Here is a 26,225-nt window from a genome sequence, read left to right on the forward strand (position 1 = left end):
GTCATAAGCTTCAGGTCAAAATCCACTCGCTGTTCCAGGGCAGCGTCTGTCAAAAATAGAGCGATGCTTTTATGCACGTAACAGCTGCTTACACTTGAAGACTTTCTTGTTCTTTGGTATTTGACTTAAAACTGCTTGAGAGTATTTCTATTAGCGTATGGTGTTATAAATAGGAATCTGGCAGAAATGTGTGTGCCTGCACGTCTGTGCAGAGGTTGTGTAGTTATCAATGTATTGTGTGCATAGTGCTCTGACAAAGAGATGAAGTCCATACCTGTAGGGTAGCTAATGAGGCCTAAAGCAAAAGGTTATTTAATATCCAAGGATTAATTTTAGGCTGAGACCAGCTTAGAGCACATAGTTTGACCATGAAGACATTCTGCATTGTAGAAATTATGTACAACTTTGAGGAGATGGTGCTGTGTCACCTTGGTGTGCTGCGGTGAGAGCAGAGCCTGAGACTGCCTTGCTTGGTTTCAGCAAAAACAAACATGATGTTGAAAATGATACAAAGGTGAATGCAGTGAGGGAGTTTTTCCTTTTGGACCTAGCAGGGTGGAGAAATTGTTGCATTGGCTGTAAAGTTATAAAGTGCACTAAATGCTGAAGACGTTAGGGCCTTATATGTATTTGCTTGATTTGGTTTATTTTTCCTGGGTATTGTTTGTTTTGTTTAATTTGTCTTTTTGCATGAAGATATTTTAAATCTGTTTCGAGGAAGAGCTTGTATCATCAATTCACATCAATTTGTTCTGTAGATAGCTTGAAATTCTTGGTGAGGTGGCAGAAGCAGCAGGATTCTCTGCTGGGCATAGTCTTGCTGTGGTTTGCTGCTCTTCTGGTATGCCAGGATCTGTTGTCTTCCTGCTTGAGTAGGTCAGACGGTTGCAGTTACATAGTTATAACAGTCTTGAAGTTACTAGTCAAGTGAAATAAAGAAGTTGCAATAATAGTTTAGCCTGACTGTTGTGATAATGTGGAATTTGAATTGCTATAGATTAAAAACATGTCCCAACTTGGAGGCAGCAATCCTCGTATGTTTAAGTTCTCTGTGCTGTGAAAAAGTCCAGGGATGCAATGTGTGTAAGGTTTCCAAAGCAGTTAATCATTGGTTAATAACATATCTCTCTTGTTGCTGCTCTCTGTCCTGTTCAAGCATCTGTTCAAGCAACTAAACCTTGCCGTGGATGCCAAGATCCCTCAACAGCTTCTGCTGTATTCGAACAGTGTGTGGTCTGTTCTCTGCGGAAGGCATTGGGCCTTTCCAGTTTCAGTGGCTGGTGCATTGTTGTTCAGGCAGCTGGCATGCAGCCTTACTGCTGTGAGAAAGGAAACTGTGGCCAGTTGATAAGGGCATCTTAAACTGACTCCTTTTCAGCTGGCACACTGGATGATGCCCAGTGAAATAGATGCTGGCTGAATCGTACCTCTGTTTGGCTTAACCTTATTTGTGTGTGCTTTAGCTCCTCTATGACAGCGCTTCAGCCAGGCAGTAGCGCTGTTCATTGTGGTGGATTTGCTCTTTCAGGTCATACAGAGAGACGCTGAGAGAGCTGGGACTGTTCATGTGGCAGAGGAGAAGGTGTGAGGGGACCATACCAGTGTGTACAGATACTTGATGGGAGGAGTGAAGGACAGGGAGCCAGACTCTTGGCAGCAGTGCTCAGTGGCAAGGCAGTGGATACTCTGAGATGCAAGAAATTCCATTGACATGTAAGAAATGCTTTTTCCATTGTGATGATCCAAGAAGCAAGTTGCTACAGAGGTTGTGGGGTCTTCATCCTTGGAGATACTCAAAACCTGATCACTGGTCACCCAGCCTGCTCTGAGTTACCCCCCTCTGAGCTGGACCACATGATCTCCAGGGGTGCCTGCCAACCTCAGAGCTCCCATGGAAAAAATACTGCAGTTTGAAATGGAAAAGATACAAAACAAGCCAAATTTTGCAGTCGATTAAAATATTTTTCCAGCAATGGCACTGTCGCTATAAGTCCTACTCATGGCATCTCTGAATGAGGTTACCAGGAGTCTGTCTTCCTACTAATGGTTGTTTGCTTCCTAAAGGAATCACCGTTGTTGAATATGCCAGTAATATAACAGTTTGAAATACTCCTGCCTTGGATCCTTTTGGTCATTCTGGTGGTCTTTTAGTAAGTCTGTGCTGCTGCCTCTTTCCTGTTTTCTCCCAAGTAGCCTGTTTCTCCATTCATGTGTGCATATGCTCATAGCACAGTCCTTTCCTAGCATAGCTTGCTGATACAAAGCATGCGTATGCTTCACAGGACTGATTTAGGCAAACCTTTAAAAAATGAAAGACAATTACCCTGTAGGGGATTCATACCTTCTCTCCAAAATTATTTTAAGTTATGTATGATCTTGGGTCTGTTTCTGTACTGAGAGGGCATAGTGCAGCAGGCATAGTTATCCTTCTCTTGCAAGACAAACAGAAGAATGAAATATGCTGTTTCGAAGCCACAAACTACCAAAAAATGCTTTACTTTTAATATTTCACATATTTTTACTTTATTTATGTAGTAAATTTATAACAAACATCTGGCCAAATACTATTTTTGGTACACTTCAGTTTTATTTTACTTATGAAAAATTCCACCCACTCCATATTAAAAAAGATAAGTGTGGGGAGGGAACATTGGAACTGGTAAGTGTCAGGCTTATGTATTTTGCCAGGCTGTTGAATGAATCAAAAACCTGCAGCTTTGAAGTTACAATCCTTACCTCTTCCATCTACTTTTTAGTAATTTTCTTTCATCTGTATCGCCCACACTACCTTGCTGCTCCTACCCGCTTCCATCCTGCGTGTGCTCCCCTGGGAGTGGTGTGTTCCTTTCCTTTGAGGGAGAGGGGAAGGCAGAAGGAGCAGGTGCTGGGAGAGGCCAGCTGCCCCAGCAGGGCTGCAGAGGACAGGGCTTGCCTCAGTTGCTGCTCTCTGCCAGGTACAGCAGTTGCAGGCACCCTGTCAATGGCCTGCCCTCCGCAGGGACTGCGTGAGAGAGATAAGAGCCATGTGCCTCTTCGGAGATGTCAGCGTGGCCATCCCTACCTTATATCTAGTGGTGAATTGGAGCCAGATGGAGTTGTGTTCATCTGAAGTGACCTTCTGTATGAACTAGATGCTAGGCCATGAATTGTAGGTTAAAGCTAAATGTTTTTGAGGAGTATCCAGTCTTACTAGAAAAAACACCTAAAATTTAAAACCATTTGTTCCTGTTCAGATGCTGAAGACTCACTCTCCTCAAAACTTACACTTTTTGTACTCTGGCTAATTTGGTTTAGGTTCTGCTGGCTGTCTTCTTATGTTTGCACAGTGGGAGTTCTTCCTTACCAAATGTCTGTTTCACACAAGTATTCATCATCTATGTTTATAATACCATGTAGCTGTAAATAATCAATAATAGTTCTGTATATAAAGCTTCAAAGTGTCTATAAAATGATGTTATACCATCTACTTCTGGCAATCCAGGAGCTCTGAGACAGAGGTTGTATCTAGACCACTGTCTGTAATACGTGCAGATGGATGGACACATTTGCCATTAATTTATGTAATCTTGTTTTAAAAGCCATTTGTACTTTTGGCCTCTGCAACATCCTGTAACAGCGAGTCCTGCAGTTTGATTAGATGGAAAAGGAACTTCCTTTTGTTTAAAACCCACTGATGGTGATTTCAGTGTCTCCTAGACTGTACTGTGAAAACTCACTTCCCAGTAGTTTTACTTGTCATATTTTTTACAAAGTGTGGCATTCGCTTGCATGCATTTTTTTTCAGCTGACATGCTTTCCCTCCTAAATTGAAGAATCGTAGTCTTTTTAGTGTTTAGTCTACCGGTGGGTACTGCTTCATGATTCTGGTTATTCCTGCTGCACTTCTGTGCAGCTTTTCTGGTTCTGCTGATCAAGGTAAGGCAAGCAGAAGCACAGTATTTAATGTACAAATATATCCTGATTTTGTATGCTGGCAGGGTGATGTATTCTGTGTTGCCTTTCCTTGTTTAGTGATTTATGACACTTTAGTTGCTTCCTCTGCTGTGCTGAGATTAAGTTCTTGGGAGAACAGCCCGTATTTACTAATTTTTTTTCTAAAGTGATGGTATCCTGTTTAGAAGACATCACTGTATAAGAAAGCTTTGTTTTCACCCCAAGGGGTATTTCTTTGCACTTACTCTTTCCTGAATTTCACCTCCCATTTTGTTGTTTAGTCAGTTGGTATCATTTGACACCCCTCCCTCTGTGTGCCTTTCTGCAGCCAGGGCTGGGAGGGACTGCAGCGTGTTTAGGTATTGCATGACTCTGCTCCTTCACCCCATTTTCCCAGGTCATAGAGAAATAGTACAGGTTCTCTGGGAATCCTGCTGGTAACATCTCATTTTCCACTAAAAGGAGGTTAGTTTGATGTAGTGAAATTGCAGCTGGAATTTACTATTTTATTGGTCTTTCCGTTGCCTGTTTCATTATTACGAAATGCCTTGGAAGTGAGATCCATGGTTCAAGTGCTTTATATTTAAAAATGTTTAATGTTTGCATTAAAATTAATGGGTTGAGTAAATTTGTATTAAATCTCCATTATAGCTTGGACAAAATGACATGTAATGACTCTTGAAGGTCTCCTAACACCTGGCACAGACTCAAGAACAACACAGGAGTTCCTATACTGGAGTCCTGACTTTGTCATTTTCCTTAGTGAAAATAGAAAATGGGAGTTGTCTCACTAATGAGCCAAGGCTATGCCAAAATTATATTGTAAGAGGTAATAAGATAAACATACATTATTTTTACCTGTTTAGTCCTATAGCTTTATAAGGGACCTTGTAAACATGGAAAACAGTATTCCACTGCAGGACATGAAATGTAGATGAAGATTCTATCAACAAGCTTTATTTTCAGTTTAGGTGTCTCGTACAGCAACTTGAATTTTTCAGATTTTTAGTTTTTACTGTGTCTTTTACTCTTTCTACACTCACATCCTGCTACTTTGAAGGAACACACCCACTGAAAGACAAAGCTAGTAATAAATGATGCTTCCTCACCATTGAGACTTAGAGTTCTGCAATTCAACTTAGAATAGCTCCATATTAAAACCCCAGAGAAAACTTGCCTTTGAAGAGCAAAAATTCCAATACACCCCCCTCCCCCTCCGCCTTCCTCCCCCCAGCCCCCCACCCCTTCCCTTTGGGAACAGCTTTCTGGAGGGAGTGATGGAATTCTTCAGGGGCTCAGTAGGGAACAGAATTTGCCAGTGATGGGAAGATGGAGTTCCTTTGAGAATTTTTTTTTCCTTTGAGAAATCTGTTACACTTTTTTTTTCATCATCTAGCCTTCGTTTTAAGGCTTATCTTGGTTTGGGAACCCTTAATTAAGGGTTTGTCTTTACAGAGGAAGTAAATTCTTGGTTTCTGGACTAATTCAGTTGTCTTTGTGGTAGCTCTATCACATTGCTTGTATTGATCCTGGAAATAAAATATATCAGTCTTTTTACTGATTTGTGTGTGCACCAAGCAGGGATAAGTTGATCAATAGGCTTGAGGGCAGAGCTGGCATTCAGAGAGGTAAGTAGCTTTTTGGAAGGGCACTCCATGCAAACATTTTACCTGGAGTACAGATGATGTGAGCAGCCTTCTGCAGCAGTGGGTGGGTATGAGCACAGTGCTGTGCGTGGAGCAGCAGCTTTTCTCTTACCTTGGCTTGCAAATCTCTGTGCTGAGAGTAACCTCCGATGTCCAAGATGTTTTGTGGTGTGGTTCATAAAGGGGCCAAAAGATACCCAAAAACAATTACAGCTGAGGCCTGCTGAGGTATCGTTAGTGCTTGGAGGACGATTTCATGGGGTTAGTAGCAGGGCTGCTGCAATTGAATCCCATGCTGTGGGACTTGCTCCCTTCATTATTGCAGCACATGCTCGGCAAGTGCGTCCACTGTTCACGGGTCCTTGCCCACTACTCCCCTTCCTCCCTGTTCTTCCCTACAGCCGTTCTCTGGCTTCAGAACCAGCTTTACTCTTCTTGGTTGCCGATCTCCAAATAAGTGTGACTTCGAGAGGATACAAAAGAAGTTTTGGGATCTGTAGTGTCTTTAGTACAAAGATACAGGGCCATTTACTACACATCTTAGAAATTAGTTAATCAGTTTGCTACCCACAGATAATTTCTTGAAGTGCAGTCTCCTATTTAGAAGCTGCTACCCAGTATTAGTGCCCAATACTAGATATATGTTTTAGGAGATCTATTGTTTATTTTCAATCATTATGTAGAAATTTTATTTAAAAATATGGTCTCTGCCTGAAAGACTATTTCTGCCAATCCTGAAATCTGAAGTGATTGCTTGCTGACTTGAAAGGAAAGTTGACTGTATAAAATTCTGGAATCTAAGATTTTAGAATTGGTTGTTGCTCTGTTTCTTCCTTAGTTCTTGTGATACTCAGCATTACTTTCCCTCTTTCAATAATGCAGGCTTTTGTCAGTGTTGCCTTTTCTTCTGGTGCTTCCTTTCTTCATCTTCTTTTCGTTTCATTGCACAGTGTCTGTAATTTCCACTGCTGTTACTTTAGTTGGTAACAAGTTCATACCTTGAGTATGAGTTGTTTTGGGCTATTTGCAGACTGAGGCAAACACTTTGTCATCCATTATGCTCTTGCCTCTTTTTTTTCTTTAATTGGCAAATATTAAGCTGGGAACAGGCTTTACTTAAGCTCTGCAGATCTTGCATGTAAGTTGCATAATTGTGTGCTGTGGAACAGATCCTCTTGGTCTGAGGTGACACCTCTGATCTAGGCTGCTGTTGCTAATGCCTGTAGTCTCTCCCCAGTGAGTACTGTAAGTTGCAAAGCCCTAGCTGTCCTTGGGTTTACCAGGAGAGTTTCTGCTGACTGGGTTCTTAGGGACATACAGGTAAACCTCTCTGCAGAAACACGAGAAAAGGAGCTGTGCATATCCTGTCTTAAAATCCATTGTTTCTAGATGGGGTATGGAATACTGTGCTTCTCTTTCTTACTAAATGCAGTCCCTTTAAGAAGGTTTAAGAGTATGTGAGTTCTGGCTGCGTGCTAACACAGCTGATGTAGAGATTTTTTGACTTTCTGTGCGAGCATTTGAGAGGTCCTGACTCTGTGCTCCTCTGGATGCCTTGAAAGAGGGGGGGAAAAGTTTCAGTGACAAGTTGTTAAAGAGAAGCTTTCTTGTTCCTATTAGGTTTTGTACACCATGGCTTTTTTGCTTACATCACACTTTGTGTGGAGTTTGGATTCTGTCGTCTTCTGATTTTTAGAGTGGGAAATGTGGAGTTTAAAGTTAACATATGACTTCTAACCACAGTACTTGGTGAGTTATAGACAGTCATGACCAATTCGATTGACAGGAGCCGTGTCACTTAACAGGCTTTTTAGTTGTTGTTCACAGGAAAGGACTAATCTATGCAGAAGCCTACTTGCCTTTTAGGAAGGGTGAATAATTAGAGATATATAAAAATACTGGTTTTGTTGTTGAAATAGTGGCAAAGATGAAAAGAGGTAACTTTTTGGATAGGATTGATTTTCTTCTTAGCAGTTTCCTAATGCCACGTATTAACAGATCTGGAACAAACAAATGGGTCCATTTTAACCAATTTATAGTTAATAATGCAGCATGTTCCATTTTTCCAGGGCATGAGATTGATGTGTTTTTCCATCATGCTGGTCTCCTGGGCCAGTGGTTGTGATTGATGGGGAGACTGGGAAAAAGCCTGTTGAAGCAGCACCAAGGAGCTCTGCTGGAGGTCCTAACCTGGAGATGATCTTGTTGCTGCCATGAACATAAATTTACTGTATGGTCAGCTGAGTTGGCATTTCAGAAGACAGTGGGGCTTTTGTATCAGCCAGACAAGCACAGACAGTTTCCTCAGGTGTTTTCTGCTCCCTGGAGTCAGTGCTGGGTACGTTCAGATCTTTCTTATGCTCAAGGCTGCATGCTCCTAGAGCAAATACATTGCATTCCTGAGCCTCTCTCCTCCAGGAGTTCCACTGAGCCAGTGCACCCTCCCCGTGGCGGCAGAGTGCCTCCTTAACCTGAAATGACATGGCTGGCTCTGCTGGGACATACAGACAGACGGCGTGGCCTTAGGATCACTCTCCCGCCTTGGCATGCCAACGTCCGCCGTCCTGCTCCTGGTGTTTGTGCTCAGCCTGTGGTGCTGCATGGCCTCAGCTGTTCCTCCAGGCTTTGCCCAAGGACCGATGGGAGCTGAGGCAGCTGCAATACCAGTAGGTTGGTTTAACGCCTGCGTGCATTTGAACTGGATACGCTGGGTGATCTGGTTAAAACAACAAAACCCCTAAGGGTTGTTTATGCCAGCTGAGAAAGAGGCCCTATTACAGGACTGTGGTGGGACTGTAAAGAAAAGCTTGGATGGAAACAGTTTATGTGTGAAAGCCCATAAAAAGTAGCATGGGCAGAGTCAGCATTTCTTGCATTTAAATTGTAGGTGGCTTGAAAGCATATTACAGACTACTTGTTGCTATTTGGCTTTAAACCTTAGTCAGACTTCTGTGCAGTGCTAATATAAGTTAAATCTGTCCATAAATAAATGTCTAATAGCATTTCAGTGCATAGTTACTTCTTTTTCTGTAATATATAAATAACTTCAAAGAATTGTCTGGCCTCTAATAGTAGGAGTGAATGTTGTAGCATATAGTGTCAAGTTTGGAATTCTGTGGGCATGCTGAATCATGTATGTCCCCTTGAAAATAGCCTTAAAACCAGTTTTAAGGTCATTCTCCTTGGCATACTGTTGATGACAGTAAGTCTTTCTGTGGTTAAAATCTAGAGGTGGTGCCTGAGGCCTAGATTTGGATGTTTTACTGCATCTACATGAACATTTACTAAACTTAAGGAACTTGCAGTGCACAAGTATTTCCAAGTATCTGGCTGACCATACTACTAAACACATAATCCTGTTCCCATGCAGTTGTGCAACATTCAAGTTTATAGAAAAGTACCTTTGCTACAGGCTAAATTCCGGTTATGTGGGTATTTTGTTCCCTAAAACAGAAGCAAAATTGCAGTTTTAAGTAAGAAATTAATCTCCATCCTGGTAGTTAGCAAAGTGATTGTAGATGGTTTGTCTTCTATAGGAATGAAATTCTAGGCTTCTCAGTAGGTATAGTTTTGAGGAGAGAATGGCAGAAATGATGAGTGACGTCCTTTAAATGGCAAATTTCTCAGCCATTTACGTTCACAGATAATACAGTAAGGTTTGGTTTTAAAAGAAAAAAAACCAATCACCTCTTGCCCACCCTTAATCCTTAGTGTTTCTTCCCTCCCAGCCTCTCCTGGTGCTAAGAAGTCCCCAGCCTTGATGTTTGGGCTAATCTGCACACTTTATTTTTAAGGAAGTATGTCACAGCATCAGTAAGATTGAGAAGGAACCCTTAAGGCTGAGCCCAGTTGTTGCAAGTTTACCCAGTAGATCTCACACAACTGAAAAAATTCACTGATAATACATAATAATCTAAAAATAGGGAACCATGCTTTTTTGTGTATTGTGCATCAGTGTGCCTGCTGATGTCATGAGGTTGACTCTGGGAGTCTGGTGTGCTGTCGGAATGTATTTTAAATGATGTAGATGAATGAGACTTAACTTCATACTATTTTAGTGCACTGCTATAATTTGCTTTAGCATTATGTTATTTTTAGTTGCTAAAGATGTTACTGCTCTGCACCCTTTTTGAATGGGTAGTGACGGAACTAGGAAGCTGAGTAGTCTCATGTGCGAGCAGAGAGCTTTGCCTCATTGTGGGGAAAAAGTTTCATAGTACTTATTTTCCAAATGGTTTCATTAATTTCAAAGCAATTACGGTGTTCAATTAAAATCAGACTCTTAAAATTTGTGTTGACTGACTTACTTCTCTGTCAAATTTGTTTACAGTGCCAAAACTGTGAGTCATGAGTCTGCTTCCCTTGAAGGGAATGGGGAGTTAGTCATATAGACCTGCCAATTCTACAAACATATTTGATATTATTCAACAGTTGTTTGAATCTGAAGTGTATTGGTCAACTTATTTAATCATACTGTAGACAGATTTAGACTGACACAAATCAAAGTATGCTTTAGACCTTCCTATCTGCAAAGACAAGTGTTGTGTTTGCTCTTCCGCTTTTAAGAGAGAACTTTCTGCCTCTGGTGACAGTGCTTTTCATCTACTTTTTTTGGGAAGCCTCAGTTAAGTATGTCTAGGGGATTTTTTTGTTTGTGTGTTTTATGTTGTTGACCTTTTTTTTTAAGTTTGCAGTAGACTTGGATATCAAAACTATAAGAATGTGTTATGTTGAACCTTAGGGGGAGGGAGCTGTTACTGCTTTGAAGCACTGACATATCATGGATATGCTTATATAAATGCCTTTTTTTTTTTTTTAGGGAATGCAAATGGCTTACACTTGAAGACATTGTCTATATTCAGAGATATGTTAGATAAACTTCACTCTTTTTTTATTATTACTCTATTTAAGCCAGTGCACAGCTCTCTGAGTACATTTTTAGATGTGAGCTCCATTTTATTTTCCTGATAAACAGTTAGATTAAGTTAATGGAAACTAGGGCTTCATAAGATTGAAGGACTGCAGGTATATTTGCAGTGCCTTCACTGACTCAGTTTTAAAACAGCACCTTTTGGTTAAACTGGCACAATTTTGAGAATAGGCATGTCCCACCTGCTCTGGCTCGAAGCCTGGAAAATGCCACTGTGTTGTGTTACAGAAGATACAATCTTTCTTTTTCCTTGCTGTTTGTAAGCTGACTCAGCCCTCTCTTTGCCTTCGGAGATTTGAGACTTGCAGCTTTACAAGCTGAGGTACAGGAGAGCAGAAAAACTCATTAATGTTTAAGCACTTTTATCTCAGTTTAGTAGTGGTGAGAGCTGCAGAACTTCAGCTGAGAAGTGTGTTTTAGATCTTCCTGTTATGTCTGTCTCTAGCACTGCTTTCAGTTGCTCATGGGTTTACCTCTGGAGATGTGTTTCTCCAATTGCCCTGCTCTCCTCAGGGCTCAGTCAAAGCCTCCATGCAAGGAACATGCCTTCTGCCGTCCCCATGTTGAGAATCAATACCATCTCCTCCTGCTTAATGCCTCTTGCTTGATAATTTCATAAGAGCTTCTCTATTCTATTTTTTATTTGTTAGATGTATTCATCAAAGTGTAAGCACATCCCACATGCACAGTCATTTCCTGAATATCAGACTTAAGCAACTGCAGTTCTGTGTTTTTTCCTGTGCCATGTGTAAGAACTGATGAATCATCTGGACTCAAATGCACATTTCTTCAGCAATTCAAGAGCTGAAGAGCATATCTTGAAGCCTATGGGCATGCATGGATTAAAGGAATGATACTTGAAAATGAGCTTTGTGTGGCCCTACTGTTGAGCACAATTAGAATTGAATGGTAAAGGGAGAGTACCAAACTAGATGTTGCTACAGTGAAAAATACCTGAGCTGGTTTTTGTTCAGTGGCACCATGGTTACATTCAAGCTGTTTGGATCCAAACTTCATGTGACTCTTCTGGCCCTAGAAAGCTCAGCTGAATCTGAACCACTGAACCAGCATGAAAATTGCTGCCTTCTGGTTTGTGTCAGTTTATTGGGGCGTTTGAAGTGAATGTTGTGAGCAGGTAAAAGTCATGTAAAAATGAAGACGGGAATAAAGCCATGACTTGAAGAGGAATTAACTGCTGGGTTGGCAAAGTTTTTGCTGAAATTTGGTCTGAGAAATCAGCATCTGATTGGCAAGTTAGAAATAAGCAATGTGTAAAGGTGTTAATATGTTGTGCCAAACATGGTATGTTATGTGGCTTGATTTTGTATGTTTATGAAATGGGGTTCTATCCAAAGCAAGTAGAAGTCTTGTATTGACCATTGCATTGAAAAGCCTGGGAAGAAGGGAGGTAGGTCAGGTTACTGAACTCCCTAGAAGGTCATGGAAGATGTAATCCATGTACATAGCTGTGTGCTGATTCTATTAATAGTGTAAGCAGCTATGTCAGCTCTCAGTTTTTCCTCTCTCCCTTCCTGTCTAAGTTCATTTTTCATCTCTGTTTTTAGTTCAGTTTGCCTTCACTTTGCCAAGCAAACTGTTTCAGCTTTTCCAACTTTGCTGTTAAAACTTCGCAAGATAAGAGAGGATGACCTGTGTTTGTCGTCCTTGCTTCTTCAGTTGCTTGAGTTTTTTCCTGAAAGAGCAGCTTACTCTGTTCTTGCAAGAAGTTGGCACAAATAGCAGCTTTAGTCAGGGTTTATTAGTTTGGGTGGTGGGGAGTTGTTAGTTTCTGTTTCAGTATTTGGGGGTTTCTTTCCTTTGCTCTGCAGCTGGGTATTTACCATATCTGCAGAGAAAAATGCAAAAGAGAATAAAAGAGTTATGAACTCCTTTGCTAATGGACAAATTGAATGGCTGTAGTAGTAATTTAATATTGGGAGAAAGGGCCTACAGATCAATGATACAAAGGTGTTGCAATGTATCAGTTTTTTCTTTATTTTAGTTTCTATCTTAAAGATTCCTCTCTTCTCTTGAGGATGGGTAATGCTTTGATTATTTTTTAAGCTGCTAAGTAGTAGCTTTCTTTCCCCTTGTATGTGCTCCAGTTGATGATGACTGCAAGGCATGAATTTTTAATAAGAAATCTTTGCAGGACCTGATTCTTCTCTCCAGCTCTTCTAGTTTCACAATGTTGATGTAAAAACTTGAGTCACTAGACTTGCTTACTAAACTATTGGAAGTTAGTATAAAAATACTTAGATTAGCCGTGTCTCTGATTTATTTTACCTTTTATTAGATTGCTCTGTTTTGGGCAAGGCTGACAGGAGTTTCTCCCAGTTGACATTTTCTTCCTGTTGCAAGTTTCTGTCTGTGCTTCTGAAGGATTTCCAGAAGACTTGTGAATCCAAGCCAAGTTGTACCATGCTAGCATGTGTATAGTCACTAATCTTGATCCTGCTTACAGGTGGTGATACTAAACCAGTCTTTTGTTCCTTTGATTTGACTGTTACTTTGTTCAACTTGTGAGAAATCACAGCCTGATGTGTGCTTAAAGTGAAATGTATTTCCTCAGAACTCTTGTTTGTCAGGGATGAATAAATTTTTGAAATAGAAATACATCACAGACCAAACAAGGCTGGATCGTTTTGTAATTTGATTTTATTTTTCTTTGGTTCTTCATTGCAGTGGTGTGTGAGATTTTTTTCTTTCTTTGAATAATCCGTCACATGTCCAATGCCAAGACTTTCCAGTGAAGTCTTTGTGAGCACATCTGATAAATTTTGGTAGGAAGTCATTGGTCTTGCATTTAGACATCTTGTTTTGCTCACTGAGATTTGCAGTTCCTTCAGCAAACAGCAAAAGTGCCATCTCCTTGACTGATGCAGTTTTAATCTGATCTTAACAATAAAGTTTAAATATTAATATATTTAATATATTTGTTTAATAAATTAATAGAACACACATCCTCTCCATTATACGTTTGTGATTTGGGGCCTTTTCCCCCCCTTACAGAATTTGGTGTTCTCATGTTACTGGTATTCTCCTCTCTTTCCTAAGAGTTTGCTTTAATGTTTCCTTTTTTTTAAGGAATGATACCTAAGCTTGCAGGTGTCCAGCAGTGAGAGGAATGGAGAGGATAGAAGAAAAAGCTTCAGTTTGTTTACCTGCAGGTCTTCCTTCTTTATAGATAGGAGAGGCTGTCATACTTCTGTGTGAACAGAGGCTGAGGCTAGTCCCAAATGAAATCATGTTTTCAGCTGCACTGTTGTGCTGTGCCTCCCAGGGCTGAGTCTTGGCTGATGTGTCTTTACATAGTGAAAAAAACTGTATGGATTATGGTTTATTCCCACTGATGTGACCTTTGTGCATTTTATTGTTAATTAGAGTAATGCCTGATACACTAGGGATGCCTATTCCTAGCAAAAAATCTGTGGTTTCAATTAGTTCTTGTATTAACAGCTTAATGTTGCTTATTTGAGCTGATGGCCTGATTTTCCGGTCCTAGGACATTTGCAAACAGAACATCTGTATGCGAATGAGTGATCAGCAGGAGCTTTAGCCTGTGAGTGCTTCAGGTTTGATAGACACAAGTTGGGCAGATATCAGTGTGGGGAGGACACTTTCATGCTTTCTTGATTACTCATGAATTCCAGGGGGTATCTAAGGACAGCGCTCATGTGCTAGACACGAGTGCTCAGCCTAAAACAGAATGCTCTTGGGTTAAAGAAGGTTAATATTAAAAGTGTTGGCACAGGAAGCCTGAGTGAGTGAACAAACCCAGCATGTGACTTAAATACATTTTTTGCAGAGAGTAAGTTTACTGAATACTCAAAAATTGTAATGCCCAAGAAGGACAAAAGGAGAGGCTCCTTTTCTGTTAAGAAAATACAAGTAATACCTTGAGTTGAATTAGCTAATTACTTTTATGGGACAACTGAGGAGACGGGTGGCTCTTTGTTTTGGAAAGCTACAACTGTATTGTTCATAGCCCAAAATATTAGGGAATCTTGGACTTTCAGGTCTCAAATGCCTAGCTATACTGACCATCACTAACAGTGTTTGGAAAAAGAAAATGTCACAAATTTTTCTCTGTTCTTGATATACTTGTCTTTGCTTGCTTATTCATACTGTAAAATGTTAAAACAGCAAAGGCTTTTTTATTTATGTGGATCATTTCTCTGTCCTTTCCGTGTAAGGGTAATCTTGCACTATGTGAGAGTTTGGCATGAAGTCACTTCATACTGTTGCACAAAGCAATATATTTCCCATGTCCCATGAACTGTTACATTTTGTGCCTTTCTTTATCATAGGTTAATTGAGGACATGGCAAAAGCAATGTATATTATGCTACAGCACCTGAGTTGCAAATATGTTTACTTTCCAATTTGCTGCTAAGGGCTGAGTCATTCTCAGTGTTATAACAAATACATGGTAGATAAGTTATTGCAACAAAACTGTTTCTCATCACTTAGAAGTTTCAGGCTCTAAAGTCAAAAATAAGAGATCTTTTTAAACATTGAAATTATTTAAGACTCCAGTGATTATATGAAATTAATATAGCTGCTCTTTATGTGAAGTTGGTGACAACTGATGTTTCCACAGACATTCTGAAAAGTGTTGCTGGTTGTCATTTTCATCAGGTGTGAAATACTGTTTTGTTTTCTTGGAATCTGACTCTGCGTGATTAAAGTGAGAATTGACATTGCTCTAGCTGCTTGATCTCAAAGTTCTCATTCTGAGAGAATTTTAGTAGCTAAAATACACAGATAGCGAGCAACAGTTAGTGTCAGGATTTAATTTGCTTGATATCTCTTAGCAGAGACCCTTAAATTAAAACTTTCCTGTTATTAGATATACTGTTACAGAATTGAACCTGGATCTGCATTCAGCATTGTTCATGCTCCATGAGAGCTTGATACGATACATGTGGTACATGGGAGTTTTTTGTCAAGAGTGTTGGCTTTCAGTGGAAACCAAATATCTTCCTCTTCCAGCCCAGCTTTGCTTTTGTTTTCTTCCTTTTTTTTCTCCCTATGAAAGGAAATTACAGAACCCGATTACATTCTTTGGTATCTTTACCTCACTGTTTTGATTTCTGTGGGTTTATCTTCCTGCAGCAAAACTGATAAGTCACGACTTTGCCAAATATTAGATCCCATTCTTGACATGTGTAACATTTTTATAACATGAGGCCTATAATGATAAAGGCATTATGATTACAGTAAAGAGATTGGGAAGCTGAAGGGCTGAAGTGAATCAAAATTAGAAGTATATCTGGATTTTGTATTTTTGACTACCTTTCATGCAGTGTAGTCACTTCCAAATGATGTGAATGAAGTTTGGCTTTATTTTTAGGATTCTTGGAAGTCACGGCCTTAAACTTGGCAGATAGTGTGTTCTGATTTCTGCCTAGACATAGCTACTAAAACCTGCTGTTTCTGTTAGTAGAGTATATATGGACATAAAGATTTTTTTAAAAGTTGCTGCTACAGCAAAATCCATTCTGCTTACATGTGATATGCAAATATTTTACTGATTGAACTGCAAGTACTTTAAACTATTTCTCAGTTTGCAAAAAGCACAGTTTACCCAGCGACCTGCACTGAATGTATTCCTCAATGCCTGCAAGTAATATAAATTCTGGAAAGCTTTATTTATAGCATATTAAAGCGAGGAGGAGGGAACTAAAATTACCATTATAAAGCAAAAAAATCACTTTATTGGGAAAATATTTTTTGTATCTTGCATGAGAGATGAAAGAGTTTGCAATGCAGAGGTCTGGCTTAGAGTTCTAATTTAACCAGGCTAAATCTAGACAGGAATGTTTGTTTATAGAGGTTTTTACTTTTTTTTTTTTCATACAGCAGGCAGTCATTGAGATTAGCAGTATATAGCTTGTTGGTAGAAACTCACCTTTTTGTTGGTTTTTGGTTGGTTGGGTTTTTTTAATTCATGCTGCAATTTCTTGCAGGTAGGATATTGTCACTGCAGACATCTGAGTACTGCGGTAGCAGTGGTGACTTGACCTGTAAAAATTTGTTCTGATTTCTTTCAAAAAACTGAAATATTTATCATTTCTAGCAAAGGCATAAAGATAGAGGGATGTGCTGTGTGATGAACCAGCCGTGTGCTCTGATAGCTAATCAAGCTAATCAGGCCCTCTGGGAGCAAGGGCCAGTTTGTTTCACACGCACATCCGCATGTCTGAAGATTCAGAAATCGCCGTCCAGGGGTCTTTCAAGTCAGCTGAGCAAAGTGCAGCATGGGAAGTTTAATACACTGCTGTAGGGGGAGTCGTTTGATGTCAGAAGGTTATTGTAGATTACTGCTCGGGGTCTGTTTTCCATTTCTCACTTCTTGACTAAAAAGGATGTTTTTGTTGTACATGTAGGTTTGTTTCAACAAAGGTTCAAAGACCTCCTATGTACAGGACAAAACACAAACTCAGGAATGCTCTTGGAGTGATCGAGTAACGTGGGCTTACTGGTTTTGTCTTAAAGTTTCCTTAAAATAATCGTTTGACAACATTTTTGAGAAGGAATTCTTTGCATTGGAAACACAGGAAAGAAAAAAGATAGCTGTCTGAACTTGAGTCTGGAAGATTTCTTATCACAAGGAGAAGCCATTAAATTACACACAAGACATTCTTCCTCTCTTCTATGTCATTCAGGGGAGGGAAGTCTGAATGATTAGTCACAACATGAAAGTAGCCCCACCTTCCATGCCTTAATTAAGTGTTCTCTCAGTGTCTTTCATGCTTTCTTGTCAACATCTGTTTGTGTTCTAAATCAATTTTTACCTAGAAAGAAAACACAGCTAAAAAATGCCTTTGCACATGATTTCTGGTTTATTTTTTCTATTGCTTATGTATTAATTACTTAACAATTAATATAGATAAAATGTAGACTTTTCCCCCACACAGAGATAAAAATAACTCTAGTATTTGATTCTTTGACTCCAGGCTATGGTGGCTTGTTATCCAGGCAACGGAACAGGATACGTGCGCCACGTTGATAATCCAAATGGAGATGGAAGATGTGTTACGTGTATATATTATCTTAATAAGGACTGGGATGCCAAGGTATGCAATCATTTCTTTCTGAAATGTTTTTTATGTACATTTTATGTACATATGTACATATATGTTTTTATGCACATACACTTGTAGATACGAGGTGTAGAAGATATTTATACCACAGTTCAAGTGATGTAAGAATTTACTGCTAGTGTCTATGATAAAGTGAATTTTTAATAAGGATTTTCTTAGTGATTCAGTGGGACTAGGTAGATTTGAAGAACAGATGTAGCTAAATGACAGTATTGAGACCATGAAAGAGTAAGGCAAGACAGAGCTTTGCTAATTCTTTGATTTCTCTGCCATAAACATGGAGAAGTTTATTTGTATCATGTACAAATTATGTATTTGTATCATATATGGGGAAAAAACAAGATAAAATTCCTGATGCTTCATCATGCTAAGGGAGTGGCATGTGGAAGGGTACATAAGAGCAGTCAGATTCTGTGCGTTGCGTGCACCAGGTATGGATAACACAAATTGCAGATGAGAGTTTTCTCTTTTTTTTGCCCTCATAACATATTTGTGTAAAACTGGTAGATCAGAAAGCTGAGTCAGATGGATGCACTTCAAGCTTTCCAGTATTGATGTGCTCTTTGACATGTCAAATTAAATCCTACAATTAGAAAATAATTGGTTTTGCCATGATAGCATCTTTGCATATGCTTTGATTGTACTAATCATCTGAAAGTGAAGCTTTGGGGTATTTTTAGTTGATTTATGGTTTCTCTCTTGGAAAAAAAAATACATACCAGAGTGTAGAAGTCAAGTAAATTACGTTTTGACAATTAATGTGAAAAAATTACGAGCTGAATATTTAATTTATGAACAGAGGCATTAATCCTGCAAAATCTGTTTTAAATTACAACTTAATAAACTACCAAGTATATTGTTCACTGAAAAAAGAATCTCAAACTTTCTTTAGGAGAAGAAATGATTCTAAATCCTCAGTTGTTTGCTGACTTAGCTCACAGATGCCCCTGTAATTTATCAAATTGCCTTCTTAGTACTTGCACTGTTATGTCTGTTACAACATGAAGGTCTGTGGTGGCCATATACAGTTTAATTAAACAACATCAACACCATCAGTAGGAAGAAGTTAATGTGACTTATTTATTAACATAAATATAATGTTATAATTAACCTCACCTACTTGTGCGTATTTCTAGACATATGCAGGTAGGTTCAACTGTTTTCAAAACCCAGAAGAGATCTAAATTGACCCTGAATAGTACAGATGCAAGTTTTAGTTTGAAGTTTCCTACTCTTTCCTTATTTTAATTACACCTAAACTTGTGCCACAGTTAAGTGAAATAATCTCTTTAATGGGGAAAGGTGAAACTGAAATGTGAAATAAAATGTTTCTCCCATCTGTATCAGGGAGTAATATCAGTTAGTCTTGTCCTTTTTTTTTTTTTTTTGCTAATAGGTAATGCATTCCCCCATCTAAGCTTTTACTTAAACATGAATGCACATAGCATTCTGAAATCACTCAGTGAAAAATGTGTTAAGCATTTGGTTAAATGAAATGTGTTGACAGAAAAGCCATAGATTCATAATTTCTAGAGCACCTGATGAAGGCTTTTGTTTCAGTTCCAAGTGTCTGAAATAATTTCAAATGTGATATATGGGACCTTTAAATACAATGAGACATGGCTCTCAAGCATTGTTTGAAAATATTTCATTTGTAGGTAAGTGGAGGCATCCTTCGGATATTTCCAGAAGGTAAAGCCCAATTTGCTGATATTGAACCCAAATTTGATAGACTGCTATTCTTCTGGTCTGATCGCCGCAACCCTCATGAAGTACAGCCAGCATTTGCTACAAGGTAGGAGTGATGGCCTCTCTACTGCATGATGCCTGTCTTAGCAAGAATTGAGAAATTAGTGGCACTGTGAATTGTGACCTGACAAAAAGGAGTTGTTTCTGCTAATGGATGATTAGGCTTCCACTGGGTTGCTGATTTTGTAGTGTTGCCTGATCTCTTATTTTGGAGAAAACCTTCCGAGTGTGTAGGTGGGATGTTTCTGAGCATGTGCTTGGCAGAACTGGGTGGGAGCACACAGAGCCATAAGCAGACCCCAACTTAGCCAAAGGGTGCCATCTTCTTTATTTCTCTGTAGTGGCTTTACACACTGATGATCCTGTAGTGTGACTCAGTGGTGAACTTGACCTAGTAAAAAGATGAGGTCACAGGGCAAGGTGATGTGGGCAGAGACTTTATTCTGGACAAGAACCATAATAGCAACTCATAAAGAAAAAGGGTGTAAACTTAGAGCATCAGTGTCACCCTTTCAGTGACTTTTCAGATAATACCTACTACTAGAAAAAAACAGCCAAACCTACTGCTTGTTTTTTGAGAACTTTCTTCTGTCAGACTGTGGAAGTATCATCTAATTCAGGTAGTGTTTCATGTGAAGTGCCTCTCTGGTGTTTTGCTTCATAATTCAGGAGTGCTTTTTTCATGTTTCCTTAGGTACGCAATAACAGTGTGGTATTTTGATGCAGATGAAAGAGCACGAGCTAAAGTAAAATATCTAACAGGTAAGCTCTTCTTAATATCATTGTTATTTTTTCTGTGGAGGAGTGGCTAAGTCTAGCCTCATCTCCTTGGTCCACCCTTTGCACAAAAAGAGAGAGAAAGGGGAATAACTCGAGTTAGGTTTTCCAGGGAAGGTGACCCAGGGATTGAACTGCTCCTGGGCAGTGATTTGTGAAATCCAGGTCAATGCCTGTCCTGCTTACACTTCCTCTGAGACCTGGGGCTGCTCAGTATTTTTACGTGGGTGATACAGTTTCTCCCTACTCTGGTCTGCCTAATATATAAGGAGGATAAATACACCAGAGACTGTAAGGCAGTGCAGAACTGAGAGCTCTGGAAATACTTTTGATCAAATATAGGGATTCAACTAGTGAATACAACTTCACTTGGCTGGAATTTTTATATTGTAGAAACAAAAGCCTAAAATTAAAATCTGTAATTAAAGAATGGACTTACTTCCTTCATTTCCAGTTTCACCTATCTAGCATCTGTTTTCCTTCTCTGGCTTCTCCCCCAAGAGGAAGTTGATCTAATTTTCCTGTTCAAATTAGCATTAAAAGGAGAAATGGCCTAGGACTTCTGTCGTGCTTTTAATTGCCATCACAATTTTGTTACAGTAGTTTAAAAATAAACCAAAATCAGGTGTACTGCAAGTGCACACACACAGCTTTGTCAAGAGCTCTGAAACCAATGATGCTGAAGATATGTGCCAGTCATTTTCAACTGAGATTTCCATTCATTCCTGTCTGGAGCTCCTAAGCAGCCCCAGAGCTGTGTACAGTTCAGTCCAGTCCCTCCTGCTGAACACTGGAAGTGCATTTTGGAAGTGGCAAGAGCAGTGCAGCTCCTGCCTGGCTTTTGAAGGGAGCCCCTCAGCTCCAGCCAGGCAGGCTGTCCCAGTGCTTGGTGGCACATGCCTGGCAGGGCACAGTGGACTTCCCAGGCAGTCAGCCTGCCTGGTCTCCACAGAAGCCTGTCTGTCTCTAAGGCAGCCTTCATGACACAAGGGAGCAACTCTACGGCTCCTGGAGTCAGCCTTGCTGGATCAGAGCTGTTTTGTTGCCTGCGCACAGCTTCAGCTGCTGCCCTTTCAAAGGGAGTGCAGAGAAATGGTTTGGGGTGGGGTCAAGCCTGAAGGGGAGGCGCTGCCCCTCTGCCTGCCTCCCTTTACGGGGTCCCCCTAAACTGCAGGCACTTAAGGAAGGAAGGCTGGGTTTAAATTTCACAGAATCACAGAACCAGTTAGGTTGGAAAGGACCTCCAAGATCATCAAATCCAACCTATGACCAAACACCGCCCCATCAAGTGGACAGTGGCCCTGAGATGGTGCTGCCAGAGGTGGTGACTCCACCACCTCCCTGTGCAGCTCATTCCAATTTTCTTTCTGTGAGAAAATTCCTCTTTCTCCTTCAGTATCAGTTTGCTCTGTAATGGGTTTCTATTACGATATTGTAGTTTCAGTTTTCTTTTGCAATTAAAATTGCATTCTTTGCTCTGTATCTGCAGCAAGAATTGTGCAAGATGCAATTTATTTTCTACTAACAATAATACATGAAATTATAGAAGAAAATGTCATAAAATAGAGAACTATTCATTTTTTGGATAAGTGTCAGCCTAACGAAGGACATGCAGAATATGTGTGAGGTTTTCTTGCTTATGGGATGTTGTGTTTTGATCGTAAAACTTTATTCTGGAAAGTGATGTAGACTGTTAGACTGTACTTCAATAAATGCTGAAAAATACCATTTTCCTTTTCATATTTCTGCAGGTGAAAAAGGTGTGAGGGTTGAACTTAATAAACCTTCTGACTCTGTTGGGAAAGATGTTTTATAAGCCTTTGATTTAGCAACTCCCCTTGCTATTCTCCCTGATAAATCTTGATGCTATCTATTAACTTCTGAATGTGAATAACAAGATAAAGGAAAATCAACAACAAACCAACATCTTAATACGGAAGCAAACAGTGTTTCAATGTTGCATCAAAAAGAAGGTTCTTTGACTGCTGAAGCATTGTACTATGTGATTGTGACTCCAGGCCTGTGACTGCTTATGTGAAGAAGATAAGCAATCAGTAAGAAACACCATATGCATCTGGACATAAATAAGTGCCCTACATAGAATTTGTCCATCCTTATATTTTGCCAGACCTGTCATCCAGCTGAATCCATTTCATCTCTCCCTTTTTTTATATGGTAAAAAGTTTGAATTTTGGGTAATTTTTGTATGACCAGGTACAGTTTATCAAAATTGAGTCTTAAAAAAAAAAAAGAAAAACTGAAAAAAAGGAAAAAAATCACAGTATTCTCCAATATAACATGGATCTATTTTTGTAAAACTGTTCATACTGTTCTCCTCTGCCATGAAAGACCTAATTTAACGCAAGGGTTGCCAGTACTGATAATCACTTTAATTTTTTTTTTTACAATTTAAGTCAGAAAAGGAGCACTTTAATTACCAGCTAAAATCTGATTGTTTTATATCATATCTCACACTAATCTTAACTTTTAAAGATTGCTGCTGTATTGTTTTGGGTTTTGTTTTTTTGGTTTTTTTTGTTTTTCTTTTTTGACTATGTTCTCTTGAACCTTATTAACAAAAGCAAATCAGTATCTCACTAGTAGTAACATTCAGTTTGTGGTTTTGTATGTTGAATCCACAGAGGGGAAGTTTCTGTCTTTTTTCTTTTTTCTTTGGTTTCTTTTTTTTCTATTTTGGAGGGGGGATGTTTGGTTGTTTTTTTATTTTTTATGTGACTGGCACTAAGTGAACTTGACACTATTGATTGCTGTCATTGGCTTTGGGGACCTGGTAAATACCAACAAGTTACAAGAATATACAAGGGCTTTCCTAGGCTATTAGAGGTACCCAGAACCTCCTTACTTACTTGACAGAAATTTTTGAGCTTTCTCCCTTTTCTAAAAAATACTTGCCACTCCCCTTTCCTTTGTATATAAGTTAATAGAATATCTAAAATTCACTTTTTAAAATTTCCTTTTCAAATGTTGGTGTCCCATGCAGTCTGTAAGTTGACACCTTGATCTATTATATAGTATCAAGGAGGTGGTCAGCACACTGAAGCTGAAGTGCATCACTCTGTAAGCTCCTTGTGCAATAATACACCTTTAAATTTTCACTGTTGCTGAAGGATTTCCCCAAAAAGGCAATGCTCTTTGATCAATACTGAGGTATATATGTAGTAAGAAAACATTTACTTTCTTGTACATTGTTTTTATTTTATCCAGGAGATGGGACATCACAGAATAAAAGTGAGATGTGCAGAAACTGTGATATTCTTATTTTTAAGAAATGGATGTTTTGGACACGGATTTTTTTCTTCTTCTTCTTTCTTTTCTTTTTCCTGAGCTTTAAAAGCTTGAGAAAACAAAAGCAAACCTATCAAAGACAGCATTCATATTTACAGGAGTTTGGGGGTTGTTCACCTTACCCACTGCAGTTTTCTATCTTATTTACTTACTTAGCCAAAACAATGTGAGTGTACAGAAATATTTCTGTATATATTACAACTTGTGACAATTTTAACATCTGTATAGTTTGTATTCAATTAGAGACCCTTTCTATGGAAAGCTCAGTAATTTTTTATTAAAAACATTACTATTGTTCATGTAAAACATGAAAAAGCTAATTGTTTAATAACAAACTGACAGAAGGGGGGAAAATTCAGTATTGGTATATCATTTAGGAGAACCAACAGAAATCCCAGTTTTGTTCTGATTTCACTCTTCCCTTTTTTAGTAAGTTCTTGCCCTGTACAGTTCTCTTCCTCTTTCCTCTTCCCAGAAAAACAGACAGGATACCTTTACTGTAAGTGCCTCTGCCAACCTGGCCAAGGAGTGCAAATCTTCGTTACTGTCTGGTCTGCAGTGCTTTTAGGCTACCAATGAGACAAGCAAAAAAGTCAACTCTTCTACTTCATCTTCATTAGTACTCCTTTAACAGAAGTTTGGTTTTGTTTTAGAAATGTAAGCATAAGCCTTTAAACTCATTTCAGTCCCTCTGTAATTCAAACCGCTGCAGTTAAACAGCGTATCAAATTCTAATCACACTGTAGGTTTGTGCTTGCCAGACAGGTTTAAAAAGTGCTTAATTTTTCACTCCATGTAAGTCATTACAACAGGGTCGACAAATCAGGTCAGCCATTTCTTCCATGTCCTTTAGAAACTGTTCATTTCATGTCGGTTGAATATTCAGTCTTGAGCATCACCAAGCAGGTCCTTGTTTTAAAACTATTTTTTAAACTGTCTTATGATCTGTATGTATCTAGTCCTGGTTAAAAATAAAGCTTCATAATGCTATTTTTATTCATGATGTTAGCTGGCTGTGAAATATGAGACCTTTATCTATAGCAGGCAAAGAAATTCAGGATTCATTTACAGGTTGCCTATAAAGTTGTGTAATTTCAAAAGCAGTGTTCATTATGAAAGAGCTCTCAAGTTGCTTGTAAAGCTAATCTAATTAAAAAAGATGATGTATAAAGGTTCTTGAAAACTATGTGGTTATTTGTAATCTTTGTCACTTTAAAAACTGCTCTGTAGCAATTAATTTATGAATCCTGATAAAGGGGGTATGTGGAATTCTAGTTGTTTTGTTGTGAGCGGTTGGGATTTTTGTTTGCATTTTTTTGTTGTGTGTTTGGTGGGGGTTTTTTGAGGGGGGTTTGGTTTTTGGTTTTTTTTTTTTTTAAATCAGAACTGTTTCTGCTCTAGAGAAGGATCTGTGACTTTTTTTCTTTAGACTACCTACAGTTACCTGGGTGTGGTCACCATTTTCCTGATGATTTCCTCACTCAAATACAGGACCCTTTTTAGGCTTTCTGAAGAGTGATTATGATGTAGAGTCAGCTCTAGTTTTTTCACCACTTTTGACAGGTATGTGAGGTACAGAATGAGTCACAATCAAACAGGATTTATAAGTTTTAATGGGATCTCCTCAGTTTGACATGGCTCCCAGTGAATTATGGACCTTTGAGAGAGGACAGGAGAATGGCAGAGTCTGCAGGTGCAGAGCTGTAAAAGATACCACAAATATTCCTCCACTTTTCACCAGCTTTGTAATGACTGTGGTAATCAAGGACACAGCTGTCTGGCTGTGCTTCTGACATCACTCTAGCTTTTGTGAAGCCCCTTGCATGTGCTTGTGTGTCTTCAGCTAGTTCAGAAAGAGGTAAACCTGGATCCTCAGAGGAGTCTCCAGCATTAGTGCACCTTTCATGGCACTTGGGTGCCAGTTTTGCTCATTTCTGCTCTAAGGTGATGGTTCTTGGCATTCTTTTAGGTTGAAACAAAAGTGTAGCAGCACTGACCTGATGGCAAAGTGCTTTGGAACTTTTTCCATGTTCAGTGCTGTGTAACTTCTTACAAGTTCTCTTGAAAGTATCTCTTCCCCGTACTAGTTTTACATTGAACAAGGAAGGAACCTTTCTTGCAACCATCCTGTGCAGACCTGGTTTGGGTTTTGTTTTTTAATTATCACATTGTTGCCCACAGTATGCAGGGGGATTGTTTTGCATAGTAAAATCAAACACTGTCCCGGGGAAAATGAAGTGTTTCTTGTGGGTGTTTCTCAGAAAAGATTTGCAGATTTGAGAGCTGTATCATATGTAAAACATCTGGCTTTGCTTACCACTTCAAGGTCAGGAGTGGAAAGATCCCATCTCCATCCTGTTGGTAAGTACTGCAAAGTGCCATTTCTGTGTGTGCTGAATGCTTTGAAGAAGAGGGGAGAGTGCCGAGTGACGAGCACAAACTCCAAGTTGCAGAACTGCAGGAGCCTGGCATTTGTACCTGGCCTGCAGCCATGCAGATAGCTGCATGCTCTGGCAAATACTTACTAGGAATTTATGAATACTGAGCAGCAAAGACTTTGAAGAAATTAATGGGTCTCAGCTGGATTTGGATCTCACCTGCTTTTTGGAGGGGATGGGGGTTGAAGTATGGATCTCTGGGTCTCCCGTTGTCAGCTTTTTTTTTCTTTTTTCACATGTAAAGCTTCAATGTAAGTAATTACTGCACGTGTACCAAAGTCTGTTTGTACAGGAGCTGTATTCACGCTGGAACATCTGCTGCATCAGAGTTGCTTGAC

The 26,225-nt window shown here is 39.3% G+C and overlaps 1 protein-coding gene across 1 annotated transcript in view; it reads left to right on the forward strand.

The window, feature by feature from the left end:
* Nucleotides 1-24,723, forward strand: part of EGLN1 (egl-9 family hypoxia inducible factor 1) — a 33,344-nt gene extending 8,621 nt beyond the window's left edge. Inside the window, exons 2-5 of the mRNA XM_063390497.1 lie at nucleotides 17,471-17,590; nucleotides 19,276-19,412; nucleotides 20,061-20,128; nucleotides 21,895-24,723. Of these exons, the coding sequence (XP_063246567.1) occupies nucleotides 17,471-17,590; nucleotides 19,276-19,412; nucleotides 20,061-20,128; nucleotides 21,895-21,959 (390 nt within the window). The 3' untranslated portion in view covers nucleotides 21,960-24,723. The remainder of the gene's footprint in view (nucleotides 1-17,470; nucleotides 17,591-19,275; nucleotides 19,413-20,060; nucleotides 20,129-21,894) is intronic.
* Nucleotides 24,724-26,225: the final 1,502 nt, after the last annotated feature.

Source organism: Prinia subflava, chromosome 2 (assembly GCF_021018805.1).
Source record: "Prinia subflava isolate CZ2003 ecotype Zambia chromosome 2, Cam_Psub_1.2, whole genome shotgun sequence".
Taxonomy (NCBI): Eukaryota; Metazoa; Chordata; class Aves; order Passeriformes; family Cisticolidae; genus Prinia; species Prinia subflava.